Consider the following 19,580-nt stretch of genomic DNA (forward strand, 5'->3'; position numbering starts at 1 on the left):
ATAAATAAAAAAAATCTTCTAAAATTTTTAATTGAATAAACTCCTTTAAATCACTCTTTGACTTTTTACACGTAATTTTCGATATAAAAAATATATCGTTTACATATTATTTTTCAAAATTTATTTTGTGAATAAAAATATAAATATTCAATTTTTATTCAAAAAATTATATATATATATATATAAATATATTCTATATACTTCAAATTATATAAAAAGACCGGAACAAGTGGAGTATAGTATAATTTATAGTAATTGAAAAACCAATCTATACACAAGCCTAGTCAAGATCCTGAGATTTGGATTGATATATATCATCAATCTAACAAACATGATGTCCCAAATTCAAGAGCGTACCGACGTTGACAGGTGTGTGAAAACACACGTCTTTTCCATTAGTTTTCTCAAGATTTAGAAAACAAAAAAATAAACACAACCTCAAGAAACAGAATCACATAAATGCTTTTAACTCATACAGTTATTACAGTATTATACGCACAGGACATTGATAGTTGTCTCTCTCTTACACCTTTAACTTCACACACACACACTTAAAATATTTACAAAAAACACACACACAAAGCGGAGTTAAATTCGCACTATAAAACGTGGCAACCTCTACTCACTTTTGCTTCATCTTTTTGTACAACACACTTATATATTGTGTTTCTTGGAACCCCTTTTGTTCTTTTGCCGCCGGACACTGATTTCGATGCGCCGGAAGCTGGTCGGAGCTTGATTTCAGCTGCAAATTGAAGCCCTTTTTATATATATGAGGTTTGTGTATTATATACTCAAAGATCTTCATTTGTTTATCTATTTGTGTGGTACTTAATAGTAGCTTGTGTTGTCCATTTGTTTTTTTTATTTTATTCTTTACTGTTTTTGATTTTTTTCAACTTGTACTATTTTATTATGCTTAACCAAGATTTGGGGTTTATACTATTGATAAAGATCATATGCTCCCTTCGTTCAAGCATTGGTTATTTGGATTTTTTATTTATCAGTTTGTGGTTATTGTTTAGATGTTTTGTTAGGTTTTCGATTTTGTAAGTGAAATGGGTGCAACTAAATTTGGGTTGTGATTTGTTTGCCACACTATTTTGATGTTGAAATTATTAAGTAGATGTTCTGAGGATTGCACCTGAATTGCACTAGGCATGAGATGACTTCTTAAAATATTAGATTTTGGAGTCGGTGATTTTGGAAATTTGATGGTGGTTCTGTTTTACTGTTATTAGTGGTGTGTTTTTATTGTATTTTTGTCTTCTTAAGTTGGTGTGGTAGGTTGCCTAACCAAGTTCAGTTCTTGGTAGTCCGATATTTCAGTGACATAATACTGCTATTACTGTTTGGTAATTAGGTAATGACATTGTGGGTAAAAATCGTCTCTTTGCAAGATTTTTTTATCTTCTAAACATATGTATCACATACAATTTATATTTGAATACTGTGTATTTGTTGGCAGCAGCTTATGAGAATATCTGAATTCATATTCGTCTATGAGGGTATTTAAATCGTGGAGGTGGCTACTGAGAAAAAGACATGTATTGTTTGAAGGGGTTATATTCTCTTACCTATAGTACTAGATGTTTTGAACATTTGATGTGTACATTTTATTTGAAAACTAAAAATTTGTTACTATCTCATGGAACTGCAGGTAACTTGCAACTTCAAGATGAAACCCTTAATGGGATTTGTATGTACCGTGATGTTGTTCGTTGTCTATAAAACCACAAATTATCAGTATCTGCAGACTGAGGTTTGTTACAAACTTATGGCATCTATTTGGGTGATCACGTGGACCAACTTGGTTATTTGAGTGTGTCTGTAATTGCATTGACATATTTAGGGATCATTCAAAGATTTTTTAGAAGCCAAAATTAACAGTTAATATATTTGAATTTCCATTATACTTGTTACTTACTATAGTTACCGGGAACTGTAGTAATGTTTCTGTAAGCAATGCACCTGCATCTGGACAACATTGAAGCATGTCTGATTGTCTGACACATAACCTAAAGTTTTTTTAAAATTACTTGTTCCTGTTGAGTTTCTTGTCACCTGCTGCTTAGAGCCCTATATATATATATTGATAAGGCCACATAAATCGTCCTCTTGCACATTGTCTCAACTTTGTATGCACAGTGCTGCTTCTTCTTACTATATTATTACCTTCTCTTATGGGCTAGCTAATGGATTCCTTTTTGTTTTCACATCCTCAGTTGGATACAAAATTGCATCCCCTCTACGCATCACGGGTAATAGGCTCAATTCTAGCATATTATATTAGTTGAATTTCTCATCTCTTTTTTCACTTGTATTCTCCCTTCCACAAGGAAATGACTTAATATTAGTGTTCTTATCTTCATCTCAAAGTACTCGCAGAAGCATGTCTTCCTTAATTAAGGTTCTTCTGATGTTTTGTCTAGGAAGTGGACGAGGCTTGGAGAAGTTTAATTCGTTTACCTCGTGGAATCGTTCAATCTACCTCTGATTTGGAATTGAAGCCTTTGTGGACGACTAACAAGTCAAAGGTTGGTTTCTTATTCTGTAAACTATGATTTAGCATTAATATCCAATATGCATCTTAGTGTTGTCATCACATATTGTTTCGGTCCTTTCCGCTTACTCCTTGTCGGCACGTCTAGATCTATGTTGTGTATCCTATAAACTATTTCAATGGTAATTTTGTTTTCTGTGCTGAAAGTTGCCCAACTTATCTTTTTAACAGGCAAATGTTCCTAGTCCTTGTTACTTGCTGGCAATTCCTGTTGGTATTAATCAAAAGGATAATGTGGATGATATAGTTCAGAAGGTATTATACTTTAATTAATTCGGAATCACTACTACTACTGCATGGAATATATGATCTGACATCTTTTAATTCAGTTTCGTCCAGTTAATTTCACAATTATATTGTTCCATTATGACGGGAAAGTGGATGGGTGGATGAATCTTGAATGGAGCAACAAGGCCATTCATATTGTTGGTCAGAACCAAACAAAGTGGTAAGACATATAAATATGTTTTTATATTTTTTGACTGTATGACACATTGGAACCTTTTAGAGATAACATTATTTTTTGTGAACAGCACAAAGACTTGACGTTGGAGTTGAGAAAACATGAATGATAAATATAACATAAAATTATACTTTAGGCCTGGGATAGCTATATATGTAAACAATGTGTCTTAGTAATTAGTGCAGAGTCCCCTGGTGGCACCACGAGTTTTGGTACAATGCTGTAGTCTAGATGTTCCAAGTTTTATTATGTAATGGCATACATAAAAGGGACAGTTTGAAATAAGAGATAGGGTGTATTTTTGTTATTTACCTTCAGTTTTAGTTGTTTTGATTTCAAGATTGGCTGATCATGGTTTGTTGGTTCAGGTGGTTTGCAAAACGTTTTCTACATCCTTCGGTTGTCTCTGTTTATGACTATATATTTCTATGGGATGAAGATTTGGGGGTGGAGCATTTTGATCCAAAAAGGTAATTTTTATTCACTTAAAGGCTGGTGGTCCTATTTCTGATGTGTGTGTGTGTGTGTGTGTGTGTGTGTGTGTGTGTTTTGTACACATGTTCAAAGATAATTGATTGTAGAACACTGTAATGTATATCTTTTAGTACATTCACGTTATTCTAGTATTCTATTTCTGTCTAAGAAGTCTTTAGGTAACCCTGCGAGTCTCTTTTATTCTCTGGCGTTATATAGGTGTTACCTACCAGTTCCAATGCACCTTCTGTATAGAAGGAATATGACTGCACCTATTGAGTTTGATTATATATACTTTATTGCTATTCTCTATTTTCAGTTACTTGGATATTGTTAAATTTCAAGGATTTGAAATATCTCAACCAGCATTAGACCCAAATTCGACTGGTATACATCACAGGATCACTGTACGAAGTAGACGCAAGCAATTTCATAGGTAACTATATGAGTTCCCAAGATTCATAATCTACCAATTTCGGACTTTCTGAGGTTTTACTGTCAGTAGTGATGCATTCGGATTCTAATGCTTTGAAATCTAATTAACATAATGCAGAAGAGTATATGACAAAAGAGGGAAAACAAAGTGTTCAGGTGACAGTGAAGGTCCACCATGCTCCGGGTAAGTTAACATGTGTACTTTTTGATTGACTTGATCCAGGAAGCTCAACTGGGCTCATTTGGTTAATCAAGCCACTGAGTCTTGTAAGCTATATAATTATTCTTTTCTGTAGGAGATTATAACATATACAAAAGCAAAATGATTCAAGTGGAAAGTACATTATGTTACTAAATGTTATCACTTGTTAGTGCTTATTCAGATCGTCTATATATTCAGTTTTGTTGAAGGTATGGCTCCAGTGTTTTCAAGATCTGCTTGGCTTTGTACGTGGCATCTCATTCAGGTATGTTATATAATCTTCCTCTTCCAAGAGCACTTACTCCACATTTGAAGCTCAAGGGCGTTTACTCAACTACGCAGCAGTAATTTATCTAAAACCATTAAAGCAAAAGTACATGTAACTTGGTCTACACCGTACAAACATTTTGCCACAATTGGGTAAGGCATGTCTTTTGAAACATGCCTAGTACTCGAACTATGTTCCGAAAATTGTAAAGTTTTCTTTATGTGAAGTGTAATTTTAGAAAATACGGGGTTCTCTTCGACGCATTTTTATTTTCATATATATCAGAAAGCATTAAGCTGCTACTTTTAATGGGTCCAAGAATATTGTGCTTCTTTGATATATGGCCAGCATGAAACTAGTGCTCTTAAACATATATAGCTCTGAACCAAGAAAGTAAACTAGGATGGGAACAAGGCAGCTTTATGGAGCTAAATGTTAGGGAATGGAAGGGCAGCACATGTATAAGATGAGGGTTGCTGAAATGAGTATTGGTCAAATGTTCGACCAATGTCGGTTAGAAAAAAACTCAATCTAACGCTAAGATAATATAACTTCCCAAGTGAGGTGAACAAACTTTCTTTTTTACTTGTACAGTTACACTCTTGCGTATGTCATCCTTATTCTACTCAACATAGTTGGATAGAATATAAGGAGTGCATGTGGAATATGAAGTTATTTTCTCTTACCGCAACCTTTGTTTCATATAGAACGTCGTTTTAGAGTTTTGTTTGCTGAATTTTTTTAATTTTAATTAATTGAGACGTTTTCACTCTTATGCATTAGTTTCACTTTGTTTATTTATTTTAAAAATCGAAGCCTATTAATATATCATAAATTTTTTATCTTCTCTCAGAATGATCTTGTTCATGGATGGGGTTTGGACATGAAACTCGGTTATTGTGCACAGGTAGGTTATGGTTGTTTGTTGGTGATGCCATAATGGCGATTCTTCTAGGATAATGTTTTTTAGACTTCAGATCCTAGATGTATCGATGAAAGCATTGCTTGTTATCATATATGCATGACATATCATAAAATAACATCATTCTTTTTCTACTAGTATTTTAGGTAGATGTTAAAGGAAGCAACTTGAGTTTGTACCCCTCATTGCTCAATGCTGTTTGATTTATTTTATGTGAAGGCTCTTTTCAGCAGAAATTGTTGATCAAGATTAATTAACTTGCTAGTGATAAAAATAACAGAAGAAGGTTTTTAGAAAATGTTTATAGTACCGTGGCTATCTGACTCTTTTGTTTCTGCATGAGATTAGAAGGCTTACAGAAGATAGTTGTCCTCTTAAAAGATTTCTGACTGTTGATGCATGTTCCTTTGTCATTACTATTCAGATAAAATATTATCATTTCATTGTTGTTAATTGTTTTGAGGTAGCGTATGACATGACTAGAGTTTTATACTCCGAAACTCTGTTCAACACTAGGTTATATATATAGGGTCGTGCTCAAGAGAGAACAAATCCTTAAAATAGAACCTTTAGAACCATTAAGGTTCTGCTACAGAACCCTAAATTGTAAATAGATTTGCATGATCCAAATCTAAATACATGTTTTTTTGCATCGTTGTGTGTGTTCAAAAATATTTTCAAAATATAATACATAAACACGTCATTTTTTGCATGTGTCATTCTGCTGCAGAACCCTAATTAATACTAGAAATAAGACTAATGGTTCTTAGGCTAAGGGTTCTAAGAACATGACCCATAGTATATATTCTTAAATTTATTGGGCTCTAAAATATATGTATTCAGTAACATCTTGTGGTTGCATTCAGTTTATGGGGTCCTCAAATATCTGTGACCTGAAGCGATTGTTTTTTTGGCTGTATAGTGCCTGCTTTTGTCGTGGTGTCTGGCTGTCTTATATGTTCCATTTTAATTTAAATTTTACCAGGGGGATCGCACAAGGAATATAGGCGTTGTTGATAGTGAATATCTAGTTCATCAAAGCATACAAACTCTAGGTGGACCATCCGCAGAGAAGGTAAATATGCCCAACTTCTTTTGTAGTTTTTAAATTAAAGGAGTGATTATGCAGGAGAATTTGCTTCCGAGTATGATGAGAACAATTTTGAACATTATGATCTGTTGTGACATAAGCCATAAGAATGTTTGATCATTATGTTGATGTTACTTTGTACAAAACTTTCTTAATGCGTGCTACTGAATTTGTTGGCTTATAAACATCAAACATCTGTCTTAAGCAATCTGCACTTTTTGTACCGTTTGCTAGAAAAAATAGTTGCATTGACTTTTAATATATGTTATAAACAGGGAATTCTAAGGTTAGATATGAAAAGTAATCCGAATCCATGGAACAAATTAAGTTATAAAAGTTAGTACTCTTCAGAAATAGTAAAATAGTTTACAGCATGGTTATTACAGCTTCAAGTCGAGCCTCGATGTCTGAGTACCTTCAAGAAGTCGACAAGTCGCCCGACTGGTCGTAAAAAGTCGACAAATCTTTTTATATTACATACATTAATAGATTTAATATAAATATAATTTAACACAAGTTTTTATAATTTTAATCAAAAGTTATAGAATAATAAGTTCAAATATCAACCATGTCCAACCGCATATAAAAACACAAGTCATAGTGAAAAATTCCTTGTGTATTGTTATTGATTGGATCTGGTGATGGTACACAATAATCATGGTTATCAAAGGCGACGAATTGTGCCAGGTTGAGCATCGAGGAACCCGGTGCCCGAGTACCTTCGGTCATCTTTGTGAGAACCATGATTTACAACATGAATTTTTGCTAAAATTTAGTTGACATAGCAGTCCTATCATGTTTGGTTCTATGATTTTACAAGGCACTGTATTAAAATCAAGTTGACCGGGAAAAAATATTGTAATCTTTTATTGCAACCTAGTTTGAAATTTTGCTCTTCTTATGCGTGTTTGCAGGGTCCAAAAACTGAGGAGTTGTTAAAGGTATCCTTTTGTCATCCAATCCTTTACTTTTCTGTATTATCTTATGCTCTTCCTGAATATTTAGATTTTCCACATATATAAATTTATTAACAAAAATAGTTCTTTCCTCAGCAATTTTTTTTACTTACTGTTGTATATTTCTTCTGATTTCAGAGACATACTGTTGATGTGCGGTCTGAGGTGATACAGCTGAACTGAGAATAGCTTTCCTAATAAACTTCTTTTTCTTGAAATACCTTAATGTGATTGTTGATCTGACCTCTAAATATATAAAACTATGGAGTCTTCCAAATAGTTGTCTTAATCACTTTATGTAATAATGTCCATGTAGAGTAGTCGTCTTTGCAGCATTTCAAAGTATTATATGATGCCATCAATGGAGAACATTTTAAGTTAACTTTACAATTTCTGAAATTGATTGAACAGATAAGAAGACAATCTACAACAGAGCTTCAAAAATTCAAGGCGCGCTGGGAAAAAGCCGTAGAGGAGGATAAAAACTGGGTTGATCCTTTTAAAAGGTCGAGAAGACCGAGACCACCAAAAAAACGTCAAGATACAGTGCAGCCTGCATAAAGCAACCTGGCTGCAAAGAATCACATTGCTCTAACATGCTCGTATTTGCTGAAGTATATATATATATCATATATTGTTGCGCAGCTAATCTATGTATACAGGATGCCTCGTCTTTTTTGTTTATTAATCATTACTTGTTTCTGTATAGTGGATACTTGGTAGCATTTTAGGGATCCGCATGTTATATTGTAGTGGTTGGATTATACATGTGCTGAGCAGAGATGGAGCTCCAATAACAATACAAAATAGGATCTGGCCTTTTTGAAACAATTCTTTCTTATGTAAGATCCCAAGGGATATATATCATTCATTATATTCTACGAATTCCTTTCAGACAGAATGACACCTGTATGAACTATGATTATCTTATAAGGTTCTCAATTATTCTTACACACTTCTACGAGATTCTCTCCGAGCAGTACACCATTATTACATCAGCATGGCAGAAACATAAACATAATTATGTTGGCGTCTTCGTTCATAACACAAACCAAGATAGCTTAACGAGGGCTTAACAGTTCTGAGTCATTCCCCAAGTTACTCCCAGAACTCATTTTAATATCATAAAGATCAGAATGCCGGATCTCACTATGACCTTTTAAGCTCATGATCTCTTCATGGCCTTGTTGATTAGCCCAAGGATGTTTAGTAGAACCCCTCAAATTTTGTAGTTCCATAGCAACTTCCATCATTGTTGGTCTTTCCGCACCATTAAGGTTAAGACACCTCCTCACAAGTAGAGCAGCTTTTTCAAGTTGATCGGGCGTTCCTTCGTTGACAATTCGAGGCTCTAGAATGAGAAATAAGCAGTTTTTGTTCATGGAGGTAACAAAAAAAGTGGCAAGATTTCTGTCTTCCTCACGGTTAGACATGCATATTGGTTTTCTTCCGGTTAAGAGCTCTGCAAGAACAACTCCGAAACTATAAACATCACTTTTAGTCGTCAGTCGGCCGCTATAGAAATACTCAGGGTCCAAGTACCCTAGAGTACCTTGGACCAGTGTAGTCACTTTGGTTTGATCCATAGATACCAACCTCGACGCTCCGAAATCTGAAATTTTAGCAACATTATTATCATCCAGCAATATGTTTGCTAATTTAACATCTCTGTGAATTATAGGTATAGAAGCTGCAGAGTGAAGATATGCAAGGGCGCCAGAAGATTCAGCAGCAATTCTTAACCGATTCTCCAGTGATAACCAGGATGCGCCACCAACAATCTTGTGGACATGATCCAATAAAGAACCATTGGAGACAAGTTCATATACTAAGAGTGGTACCTCACATTCCAAACAACATCCTAAAAGTTTAACCACATTTCTGTGATTAACTTGTGTAAGAATCACCACTTCATTTATAAATTGCTCTACTTGACTCTCATCCATTTGCTTGGACTTTTTGATAGCAACCACACGATTGTCACTTAGAATTCCTCTGTAAACTACACCGTAACCACCTTGTCCAAGAATCATATCAGCTGCATAGTTGTTTGTGGCTCTCTTTAGTTCTTCATTGCTGAAAACTTTTGTATTGCCTTCTCTACTTTGTTGACCTAACAAGAGACCGCCATTTTGCCGGAAGAATTTGTCTCTTTGTTGTGCACGTTTTCTCTTCTTTAAGATGAAATATAACCAATTCATTCCAACGAGTAACGAGAGGCAACTGAATCCGAAACCTGCACCTCAATATACAGAATTGTTTTCATTATAATCCGGATTGATATAATAGTGAAAGCTAAAGTAGCTACTTACTACGAATGAGGCTGAGTAAAGAAAACTAATTTACCTAATACATACTTGATGACTTGGGACTTTTGGGACTTGTTAGCAATGCATTTATCACCTTTCCGGTAGTATCCAATTTGACAAGAACAGTAATAACTCCCATCAATATTGTTGCAGATCTGATCACAAGTATTTTTTTGCTCATCCATACATTCATTGATATCTTGCAAAAGGAAAAAATCAAACAAAATTTAGATAATTCGGGATTAATACAAAATTAAGATTACGATTTTTCTAGTGTGTGTCATGGGCACATGCTAAGCACTAAATTCTATTAGTTTGAGACATTTTGATTGGCTCTTGTTTCTTAATAATGGTGGACCTCCTGTGAATACAACAACCACACCAATCAAAATGTCCCAAACCTTTAGAATTTAATGCTTAGCATGTGTCCATTGGCACACACTAGACAAACCCGAATAGTTAATTACCATAGCATCCTGGAGTGAGATAAGGATTTCCTGCAAAGCCTTGTTTGCATCTGCAGCGGTATCCAGTCGACGAGGTTGCATTGATGCATTCACTATTACTGAATTTGCAAGCATAAGAAGTTTGGTCCCGCTGTGCTTCACCGCAAGTTTGATTCGCAATAAACCAGTCTAATACTATAGGTATATCTCGAATCTTCTGCCTGAAGTATGAATCGTTAAGATATGACATGCCTTGAAATCTAAATCTGCTTTTCTCACCAACGAATGCAAACCCACATTGGTTAAAGTAGGAGACATTTCTGTAGCGTTTATAGGTCAGAAGGTCGATAGAGAAATTCGCGTGACTCGTGATGGGTATTTGACAACAACCGGTGCCAGAACACTCGTCTTCACGAATCTCCTTGTCAGGTGGGCATGTGGCACTGCAGACCTGGCTTGGTTTGCTGGTTGTGTGGTTCAAACTGCGATCGTTGTATAGGTTGGCATAGTCATCACAACCAACAACAGTAAGCACATTTACAGTGGAATACGCAAATGAAGTCTCATCCAATCCATACTCTACATGAATGAGTTGTTCAATTCCGTCGGCAGGTGGCCCAGATTGATTGTAGCACTTGGAGGCCTGAAAAGAGTTAAGTCGTAACTCAGTGTCGGATATATCATGAATATGATGTGTCATATATGGATCTAATGGAAAGGCCAAAGGAGGATTGATGTCAGTGCTGCATTGAACTTCAAAGGCGGGACTGATGGCACAATCCAGACCTTCTGACTTGATGCCAAAGGGATATGGTATTAGCAGGTTTCCGCACTGCCTTTGACATCCCGGCTTGGTAAAGACTTCAGGCTTCATGATGGTGTGGTTAGCGGTGTCTGGGGAAAGCACTTCATACCCCCAAGAACAGCCCAGTAAAACAACAAGAAGAATTAGAAACAAACGCATCTTCATCTTCAGTTTTCGATATAAGAATTTTATGTCAATTGCGTAGTATATTGGATTACTGGTAGTCGTTCAAATTTTATGTTGTCAGATATCACTAATGGCATTAAGTATAGTGGTTGGCTAAATTGACATTACTTTAAATTTGCTAACCGGTTCGACGATATTGTTTATATTGGTGAATTATAATTTAATAATAATATATTATTATTATTATTTAAGATTGTTATAAATTTAATATGTCACTTTAATATGATAATAAGTGTTGTGTAATCTTTTTACAAATTTCTGATCACTAGTGAATCGAAAAATATATTCATCCATAAGAGGTTTGGCTATAATAATAGACAAAGGAGGGGTGAGTATGGTTGGAGTGTGATTTTTCTGAATAGTTTGTCTATATTTTTTATTTTTGATATGCCAAGTAAGTTTTTAGTTAAGGACTTTTCAAGGCTGCAGCATCTATAAAAAAAATTCTATGATTAAAGATGTTCTTAGCGTGTTTTGTTAGTCCATGCATGGCCCCTGCTTTTATACTCCCTCTGTCTCAATGAATTATATACATTGGGATTGGACAAGGAGACCAAAAAAAATGTAATAAATGAGTAAAGTTATATGGAAAGTGAGTAAAGTGGTGAGACCCATATATTTTTTAATAATAAATTTGAGATATTGGAGTAAAGCAGTGGGTGTAATAGTGTTTTTTTTATTATTATTATAGAATGGAGATAGTGGGAGAATGTAGTGGATGTAGTAGTGTTTTATATTAAAAAAATTGCTATTTTGAGAATGTATAGAAATGATGGAACATCTCAAAAAAGAAACTGTATAGAATTTATTGGGACAGAGGGAGTAGCACATTTAGAGTTGTCAGTCCGCGTTGCCGGTGCCAGCTTCATTGTCAGTATGTCATTACTTTTCGTTCTTAGTTCATTCGTTTGACAATCTTGCCCATTCATTTCCAATATTACAATATTCAAATAGATTGGCCCCCGGTCATATCAAATCATAAATTACAAACACGAATACTTCCTCGTAAGTAACTTGTTTATAATTCAAACGAATTCGTCAATAAATGGTTTACTAAACTATCTGTCTAAAGACCAAGTCTCTTATAAAGCAAACGTAGGGGAGTAGTGCTAGGTGCACATAATTGTGTACAGAAAATTTGTACATAATGATGTGGCAAGTGATGTGGTGGGATTTAATTGGGGTGGTTGATGTAAATGCAGGGGGGCCATCCAATTAAAATCCACCACATGTCATTATGTACATGTTTTTGTACACAATTATGTGCACCAAGCATTTTCCAACGTAGGGAGTACGTTCACAATCTTTCTTGCCTGTTCATTTCTGATCCTACACTCTTCAATAGATTGGCCAACCATATCAAATAAAGAGTATTTTTTTAATTAAATTCAAATTATTGAATTAATTTTATGAATACTGAATTCTGAATATATAATTGTATATACTCACCTCTTATAACTTATACATGAATAATTCATAAGTTCATTGCAGAATGCAGAGCATTTAAAGGGTGAATGTTGTCTAGCTACAACTTCGCTTCACTAAAAACAAAAAAGATCTAATAAAACCTCAAAGGTTGTACTGCAAGTATTACACCACCATCAGAATTCAAAAATGCCAATTGCACCGAATCAAAGGACTATGATCTGACTTCTGAGTAAAAAGTTTGCAGACATTAAACGCCATGATCAAACAGTGAATGTCACCCACCCTGTTTTGAATTAGATTCTACTTTTAATCCAACAGAGGTTTTTGGTGATATAAAACAATTTATGTATATATATTATGGCCGTGATCAAATTGAAATTACAACCAGTAAGAGATAAACTAATTATCTATCCCACTCTTGCATAACCTGACATCACCCGGGCTTATTACCAAAATCCATCACCAGGTGGACAAAACTTAACATCAATAAAGAGTGTTTAACTAAACTTATTTTTATTCAACTTTCAAGGTTTATTTTTGAAAAATATATAGAATTTTACTTTTTTTTTGTAATATGAAACATTTTTTAACATCTATATCCGAAAATATTATAAGAAAATATATTCTTTTGAAAGAACCGGCCTTAAATTTGATAAGTAAAATTTGTCACTCTATATATTATTACTTCGTATCAAATTACGTGATATTCTTTCGTAAAACCGTAAGTAAAGTTTGTCACTCTATATATTATTACTTCATATCAAATTACGTGATATTCTTATATAAAAGGTTTTATGCCACACTGTAAGTAAGTAATAGAATGACATGTAATTTCCCATCTTATCATCTTTCTATTTTTAATTGATATTGTAAAGTTAGGAATGTACTTTTTAATATAAATTTAATATATTATCAATAATTATGAATTTTGATGAAATGAATCTTTTCCAGATCTATTGTATTGTAGGTAAAATTTAAATACAAGATTTTTGAGAAAATTCTAAAATCATCAAAGATATCATTTAATACAAAATACTTAATTATCACATTTTACTTTCACTCTTTAAATTTAATAGGATTATTCAGATAATAAGTAATGTCATTTATATATTAAATAATTTAAATATAATATATAATAAAAGAACTATTAAAGATATAATTCAAAATTTATGATAGGGAGGGGAGACAAACCAAATGCAATGTAGTTGAGAAAAGTCCGTGTTGCATTGAACTTCAAAGGTGGGATTGATGGCACAATCCAGACCTTCTGACTTGATGCCAAAGGGATATGGTATTAGCAGGTCTCCGCACTGCTTTTTACATCCCGGCTTGGTAATTAAAGACTTCAGCCTTCATGATGGTGCGGTTAGCGGTGTTTGGGGAAAGCACTTCATACCCCTAAGAAAAGCCCAGTAAAACAAGGAGAAGAATCAGAAACAAATGCAATTTCATCTTCAGTTTTTGATACAAGAATTTTATGTCAATTGTGTTTGTGTAGTATATTGGTATCCGTTAGAATTTTATGTTGTTATTGCGTTTTGTTAGGGGTCATTTGTTAACAAGTGAATGAAGCCGGATGCGCTGAACGACACACTCATTTTTAATTCAGATTGTTTGACAACTTTTTTTCTAATCTGGACGATGCCAAAAACAGCTGGACGAGATACCATAGAGAATATAGCAGGTGTCGTCCAGAAGTGTATTGTAACCCAAAACTTGGTTGTATGGTGGCACTCACATACATTTCTTTTAAAATTTGTTAAAAATGTGTAATTGTTCTCTTCTTTTAAATAATAAAAATTACATATAAATGTTAATAATATAAATTTTGCATTAGAATTAGATTTAATATTATGCAACTGGAAGGTTCACTATTTTTTAATAAAAATATTTGAAATTTATAAATTTTTATATATTATATTGTTATATATATATATAATAATTTAGAATTTTGAATATTAAAAATTTTCACCTTCATGAAAACTTATCTTTCAATTTATGTTAATGAGCCGAATTATCAAAAAATTAATATTTATATCTATTTTTTTGAAGATAAATATTTATATCTATTATTAAATATTTAAAATATGTATTTGATTATTAAGAAAATATAAAAATTCAAAAAAGATAAAATAAATAAAAGTCACCAGATATAAATATACAGATGACAAAAAATATAATTAATTTAAGAGTATTCATGTATTATAAACCAGTCATCCAGATATATTAGAAAAAAAATAACAAACAACAACAATTCATTCATTCAGAAATTCACATCATTCAGAAATTCAACAAAATAACTGTTCAGATTTAACAAATGACCCGGTCCACGCATGGCTGATGGCCCTCAAATTTATAATTATCGTTACTTTTCCGACCTAGTTCATACGTTTCACAGTCTTGCCCATTCATTTTCTACAGTACTACAATCTTCAAATATTACATTCATTATTATGGGGTAGAACTCATTTTTAAATTATGTAATATTTACAATCCAGCAGACCTCCTCACTTGATGCCAAACGGATATGGTATTAGCAGCTTCCCGCATTTGCTTTCAAATCCCGGCTAGAGCCTTCATGATGGTGTGGTTGATGCTCAACTCTATCTAATACTTAAAATCAAGATGCTCTTTATCAAAATTATAATTGTTTGATTCATTACTTAAATACTAAGTGGACAACTACAGAATTTTTTAAGAGCCTCTCCATCACTGAAAAAAATATATAAAAATAAATTGTTCTAAAACAATTATAGATACTAATTTTCTTATTATTATAGTTTCATTGTATTTTACTCTCAGATAAAGAGAATCAGAAGAAAATTGATATAGGGGGTGTTTGGCTAGGCTTTTAAGCTCAGTTTCTGGATTTATAAGTTAGAAGCACTTATTTGTATCGTTTGTGTAAAAAGTCAAGAAGCACTTATAAAAAGTTAGGGATGCTAGCTTTTGTTTCACGACTTCTACATATTTCCCAAACACTATAATCACTTATAAGTCTTAACTTGCTTCTTACTTCTATTTCATTTCTTTACTTTAAGCAAAAAACATTTAATTTAAGCTAAGCCAAACGGCCCCATAATATGTATATGTTAATTCAAAATAAGTTAAGAGGAATTTAAAATTATGCATAGAACAAGACTCTTCAATTTTCACTGAGTCACTCTCTTTGAAGCTCCAATTTCAAATATCCATTTAATATTATGAGTTAACAAGTTTTAGAAATGCTTTAGATTTTGGTGGACAGGAAAAAACTCAACGTCAATGCAGTCAAGAGAAACGCTTTTTTCCTTTTTCCTTTACAGGATGGAAAGTGTTTAGTACTCTCTACTCAACGCAAGTCATATGCATGCCTTGTACTTTCAGAAATTGTCCTGAAATTTAACTTTCAGTTGAAATTTACAAGTTAAATGACTATGAAATCACACCGTTTATTCTACTTTCCAGGAAACGTGTTAAACTTGCATATTGAAGACCATGCAAAATATCGGTCAAATCACCCCATTTAACTAGTCATATATTTCTACACAATAATTGAGAGTTTTATGCTATTATTTCTAGAATAATAATGATATTTGAATTTATCATCATAAAGATCGAGGGAAAGTCATGTCAAGAAATCTTTGTATTGAAAAAAAAAATTTAAAATCAATATACTTATATAAAGGAGAAGCGAGGGACGTGTAGGTGGCGCCTCTCACATCGCTTTGTTCTATTTTTCTAATTTTCTGAAATTTTTGGATGAAAATATCAAAAATTAGAACTGTCTTTTTTGATTTCGGATATATTAGAAGTAAGTTTCAGAATCTGATTTTGGATTTTGTTTCAAGTTATTTATGGTATATAGTAACTTGAAAGTTTTAATCTGATTTTGTTTCAGATTATTTAATTATGGAAAAAAGTAGCACACAAGTCTCTCTGCACCTATAAATACCCTTATAAGTTGTAGAGTTTTTGATCATCTAAACACAACCTTTTCTCTCTCAATACCACAACCCTACATCGACGATAGTTATCTTGCTCAATTTCTAATTCGATGGTGTCGTTCTTCTACAACGATAACTGAAGGCTGTTTATACGGTATTAAAAAATAAAGGTTGTTGCAAGCAAAGTTAGTTATAGCCCGCTATGTAACACGGGAGAAGAATATAGTCCTGGCATGATATTGATGGATGATATTAATAAATTAACTATCAGTGATTTATGTTTGTTGGTTATTCTTCTATAATATTTATTTTGTCAATCGGACATGTTTGTTGTTGTTAATTTTTATATGATTTACTTTGTATAAAGGAAAATATTATCCATGCATTATCACTTCATCCATTCAAGTGAAGGCTGTTTAAGTAAGGGTAGTTATAGACCGCTATCTCACGGATTTAAGTTGGATGTTTTTGTGCACAATCAATCCAAAAAAATTGGAGGAAGGTGACAATGTAAGAACATGATTAAAAAAAAACCCAAATAAAATTAAGATTCATCGTACTTTAAATTGTTAATTACGTGTAGAAATTTATTTTCATTTTTCACCATGAATTATAGTCCAATTTTGTAAATTTATATATTAGTATTGGTATTACGTCAAGATTTTTATCATATAAAATTTATTTTATCCTACAAATATTAATTTTGAATCATTAATACATTTTTTATAAACAGTCATAAAATTATTGCATTCTACAAACAATAATATTAAATCATTAATATAATTTTTATAGGCCGCCGCAGCGCGCGGCTTCTCAACTAGTATTTGAAAAGGGTAAAATATTCACAGTTGAGAAATAATATTAAATAATTTAATAACATATCACAAATTTATATAATTAATAATATTAATATATTATAATTATTTTATAATAATACTTAATATAAATATAATTATATAATATATAAAATAAAACATAGATCAGTGCGGCGGCGGGCAACACATTCTAATTTGAGTAAACACAGTTACACAGTTGATCATTTAACAAGGACGTAAAATGTAAAATTACGGATGTAATATACGAAACTATAGCCATGTTAATACATAATTTCTTCAACAAATCATTTCACCCGTACCCTAATTTACAACTTATAAAGAAAAGTACAATTACCTAGACGAGTTCAAAACAATAAAAAATTGTTAAAAGTTGAGGGAACTAAGAGCAATTTTCCACACCTTAGCTCTCGATTATCTTACACACTTCTACGCATTTTCATCACACATCACACACTTCTACAAATTCCATCACCACTGTTAAACAGGCATGGCAAAACATAATTATATTTTTTAGTCATTCATAACACAAATTAAGATATCTTAACGAGGGCTTAACTGATCTGAGTCATTACCAAAGTTACTGCCAGAACTCATTTCAATATCATAGATATTAGAATGCCTGATCTCACTATGACCTTTTAAGCTCGTCATCTCTTCATGGCCTTGTTGATTAGCCCAAGGATGTTTAGTAAAACCCCTCAAATTTTGTAGTTCCATAGCAACTTCCATCATTGTTGGTCTTTCCTCACCATTAAGGTTAAGACACCTCCTCACAAGTAGAGCAGCTTTTTCAAGTTGATCGGGCGTTCCTTCCTTGACAATTCGAGGCTCTAGAATATTGAGAAATAAACAGTTTTTGTTCATGGAGGTAACAAAAAATGTGGCAAGATTTCTTTCTTCCTCAGGGTTAGCCATGCATATTGGTTTTCTCCCGGTTAATAGCTCTGCAAGAACCACTCCAAAACTATAAACATCACTTTTAGGGGTCAGTCGGCCGCTATAGAAATACTCAGGGTCCAAGTACCCTAGAGTACCTTGGACTAGTGTAGTCACTTTGGTTTGATCCATGGGTACCAACCTCGACGCTCCAAAATCTGAAATTTTAGCAACATTATTATCATCCAGTAATATGTTGGCTAATTTAACATCTCTGTGAATTATAGGTATGGAAGCTGCAGAGTGAAGATATGCAAGGGCGCCAGAAGATTCAGCAGCAATTCTTAACCGATTCTCCAGTGATAACCAGGATGCGCCACCAACAATATTGTGGACATGATCCAATAAAGAACCATTGGATACAAGTTCATATACTAAGAGTGGTACCTCACATTCCAAACAACATCCCAAAAGTTTAACCACATTTCTGTGATTAACTTGTGTAAGAATCACCACTTCATTTATAAATTGCTCTACTTGACTCTCATCCATCTGTTTGGACTTTTTGATAGCAACCACACGATTGTCATGTAGAATTCCTCTATAAACTATTCCGTAACCACCCTGTCCAAGAATCCTATCAGCAGCGTAGTTGTTCGAGGCTCTCTTGAGTTCTTCATTGCTGAAAACTTTTGTATTGCCGTCTCTACTTTGTTGACGTAACAAGAGACCACCGTTTTGGCGGAAGAATTTTTCTCTTTGTTGAGCATATTTTCGTTTCTTAAAGATGTAATATAACCAATTCATTCCAATGATTAAGAAGACGCAAGTGGATCCCAAACCTGCACCTCAATATACAGAATTGTTTTCATTGTAATCTGGATTGATATAACAGTGAAAGATAAAGTAGTTAATTAGTTAATGCCGCTGTAAGGAAAACAGCTATTTTCGATCGGAAATAGCGACCGCAGTCCATTTTCAATCGGAAACGGTCAAAATTAAATTCGATCGAATATAAACGGTCGAATATAAGAACTACGACCGAAAGAGGTCGTAAATATTATTGGTCGAAATTAATCGGTCGAAATAAATATAATTTTGATCGGGATTTTGTCTGCGCAGAAATATCTCATGAAACATCGAAAATAGGTATATTCGACTGTTTATCGTAAAAAAATTTTCGAAAAAACTGCTTTTCCTGCCGTGTATAAACGAGGCTGAGTACATAAAACTAATTTACCTGATACATATTTGATGACTTGGGACCTTTTAGCAATGCATTTATCACCTTTCTGGGAGTATCCACTTTGACAAGAACAGTAATAACTCCCCTCAATATTGTTGCAAATCTGATCGCAAGTATTTTTTTGTTTATCCATACATTCATTGATATCT

The 19,580-nt window shown here is 33.2% G+C and overlaps 2 protein-coding genes across 8 annotated transcripts; one reads left to right on the forward strand and one right to left on the reverse strand.

Moving 5' to 3' along the window:
• Positions 1–562: 562 nt before the first annotated feature.
• Positions 563–8,324, forward strand: LOC108204544 (uncharacterized). 7 transcript variants are annotated; one of them, XM_017374038.2, is made up of 16 exons: positions 563–777; positions 1,472–1,562; positions 1,661–1,762; positions 2,226–2,261; positions 2,433–2,537; positions 2,735–2,818; positions 2,893–3,011; positions 3,395–3,496; positions 3,820–3,936; positions 4,054–4,119; positions 4,336–4,402; positions 5,259–5,312; positions 6,313–6,402; positions 7,332–7,358; positions 7,512–7,538; positions 7,785–8,324. In XM_017374038.2, the coding sequence occupies exons 2-16, from the start codon at positions 1,503–1,505 to the stop codon at positions 7,932–7,934; spliced, it is 1,206 nt and encodes a 401-aa protein (XP_017229527.1). In that variant the 5' UTR covers positions 563–777; positions 1,472–1,502; the 3' UTR covers positions 7,935–8,324. The 7 variants fall into 7 exon arrangements, with proteins under 7 accessions (XP_017229527.1, XP_017229528.1, XP_017229530.1 ...); XM_017374039.2 differs by having other exon boundaries at positions 632–777; positions 1,469–1,562; positions 7,785–8,258; XM_017374041.2 differs by having other exon boundaries at positions 636–777; positions 1,472–1,547; positions 7,785–8,079.
• On the reverse strand, positions 8,285–19,564 carry LOC108204543 (wall-associated receptor kinase 2). Its single transcript, XM_017374037.2, has 5 exons — positions 19,426–19,564; positions 17,882–19,027; positions 10,150–11,163; positions 9,720–9,881; positions 8,285–9,609 (listed from the first exon to the last, which is right to left on the reverse strand). The coding sequence occupies exons 1-5, from the start codon at positions 19,562–19,564 to the stop codon at positions 8,435–8,437; spliced, it is 3,636 nt and encodes a 1,211-aa protein (XP_017229526.2). The 3' UTR covers positions 8,285–8,434.
• Between the last annotated feature and the right edge of the window lie 16 nt (positions 19,565–19,580).

The sequence above is a fragment of the Daucus carota genome, chromosome 1 (assembly GCF_001625215.2).
Source record: "Daucus carota subsp. sativus chromosome 1, DH1 v3.0, whole genome shotgun sequence".
NCBI classification, from domain to species: Eukaryota; Viridiplantae; Streptophyta; class Magnoliopsida; order Apiales; family Apiaceae; genus Daucus; species Daucus carota.

What these genes read in the sequence shown, in the direction of transcription:
- LOC108204544 (XM_017374038.2), top strand. Translation starts at nt 1,503, where the DNA reads ATGAGGGTATTTAAATCGTGGAGGTGGCTACTGAGAAAAAGACATGTA. An exon ending in ATCAGTATCTGCAGACTGAG is followed by an intron (nt 1,763 to 2,225) that starts GTTTGTTACAAA and finishes TCACATCCTCAG; the next exon opens with TTGGATACAAAATTGCATCC. An exon ending in GAAGGTCCACCATGCTCCGG is followed by an intron (nt 4,120 to 4,335) that starts GTAAGTTAACAT and finishes CTATATATTCAG; the next exon opens with TTTTGTTGAAGGTATGGCTC.
- LOC108204543 (XM_017374037.2), bottom strand. Translation starts at nt 19,564, where the DNA reads ATGGATAAACAAAAAAATACTTGCGATCAGATTTGCAACAATATTGAG. An exon ending in AGTCATCAAATATGTATCAG is followed by an intron (nt 19,028 to 19,425) that starts GTAAATTAGTTT and finishes ATTGAGGTGCAG; the next exon opens with GTTTGGGATCCACTTGCGTC. An exon ending in AGTCATCAAGTATGTATTAG is followed by an intron (nt 9,610 to 9,719) that starts GTAAATTAGTTT and finishes ATTGAGGTGCAG; the next exon opens with GTTTCGGATTCAGTTGCCTC.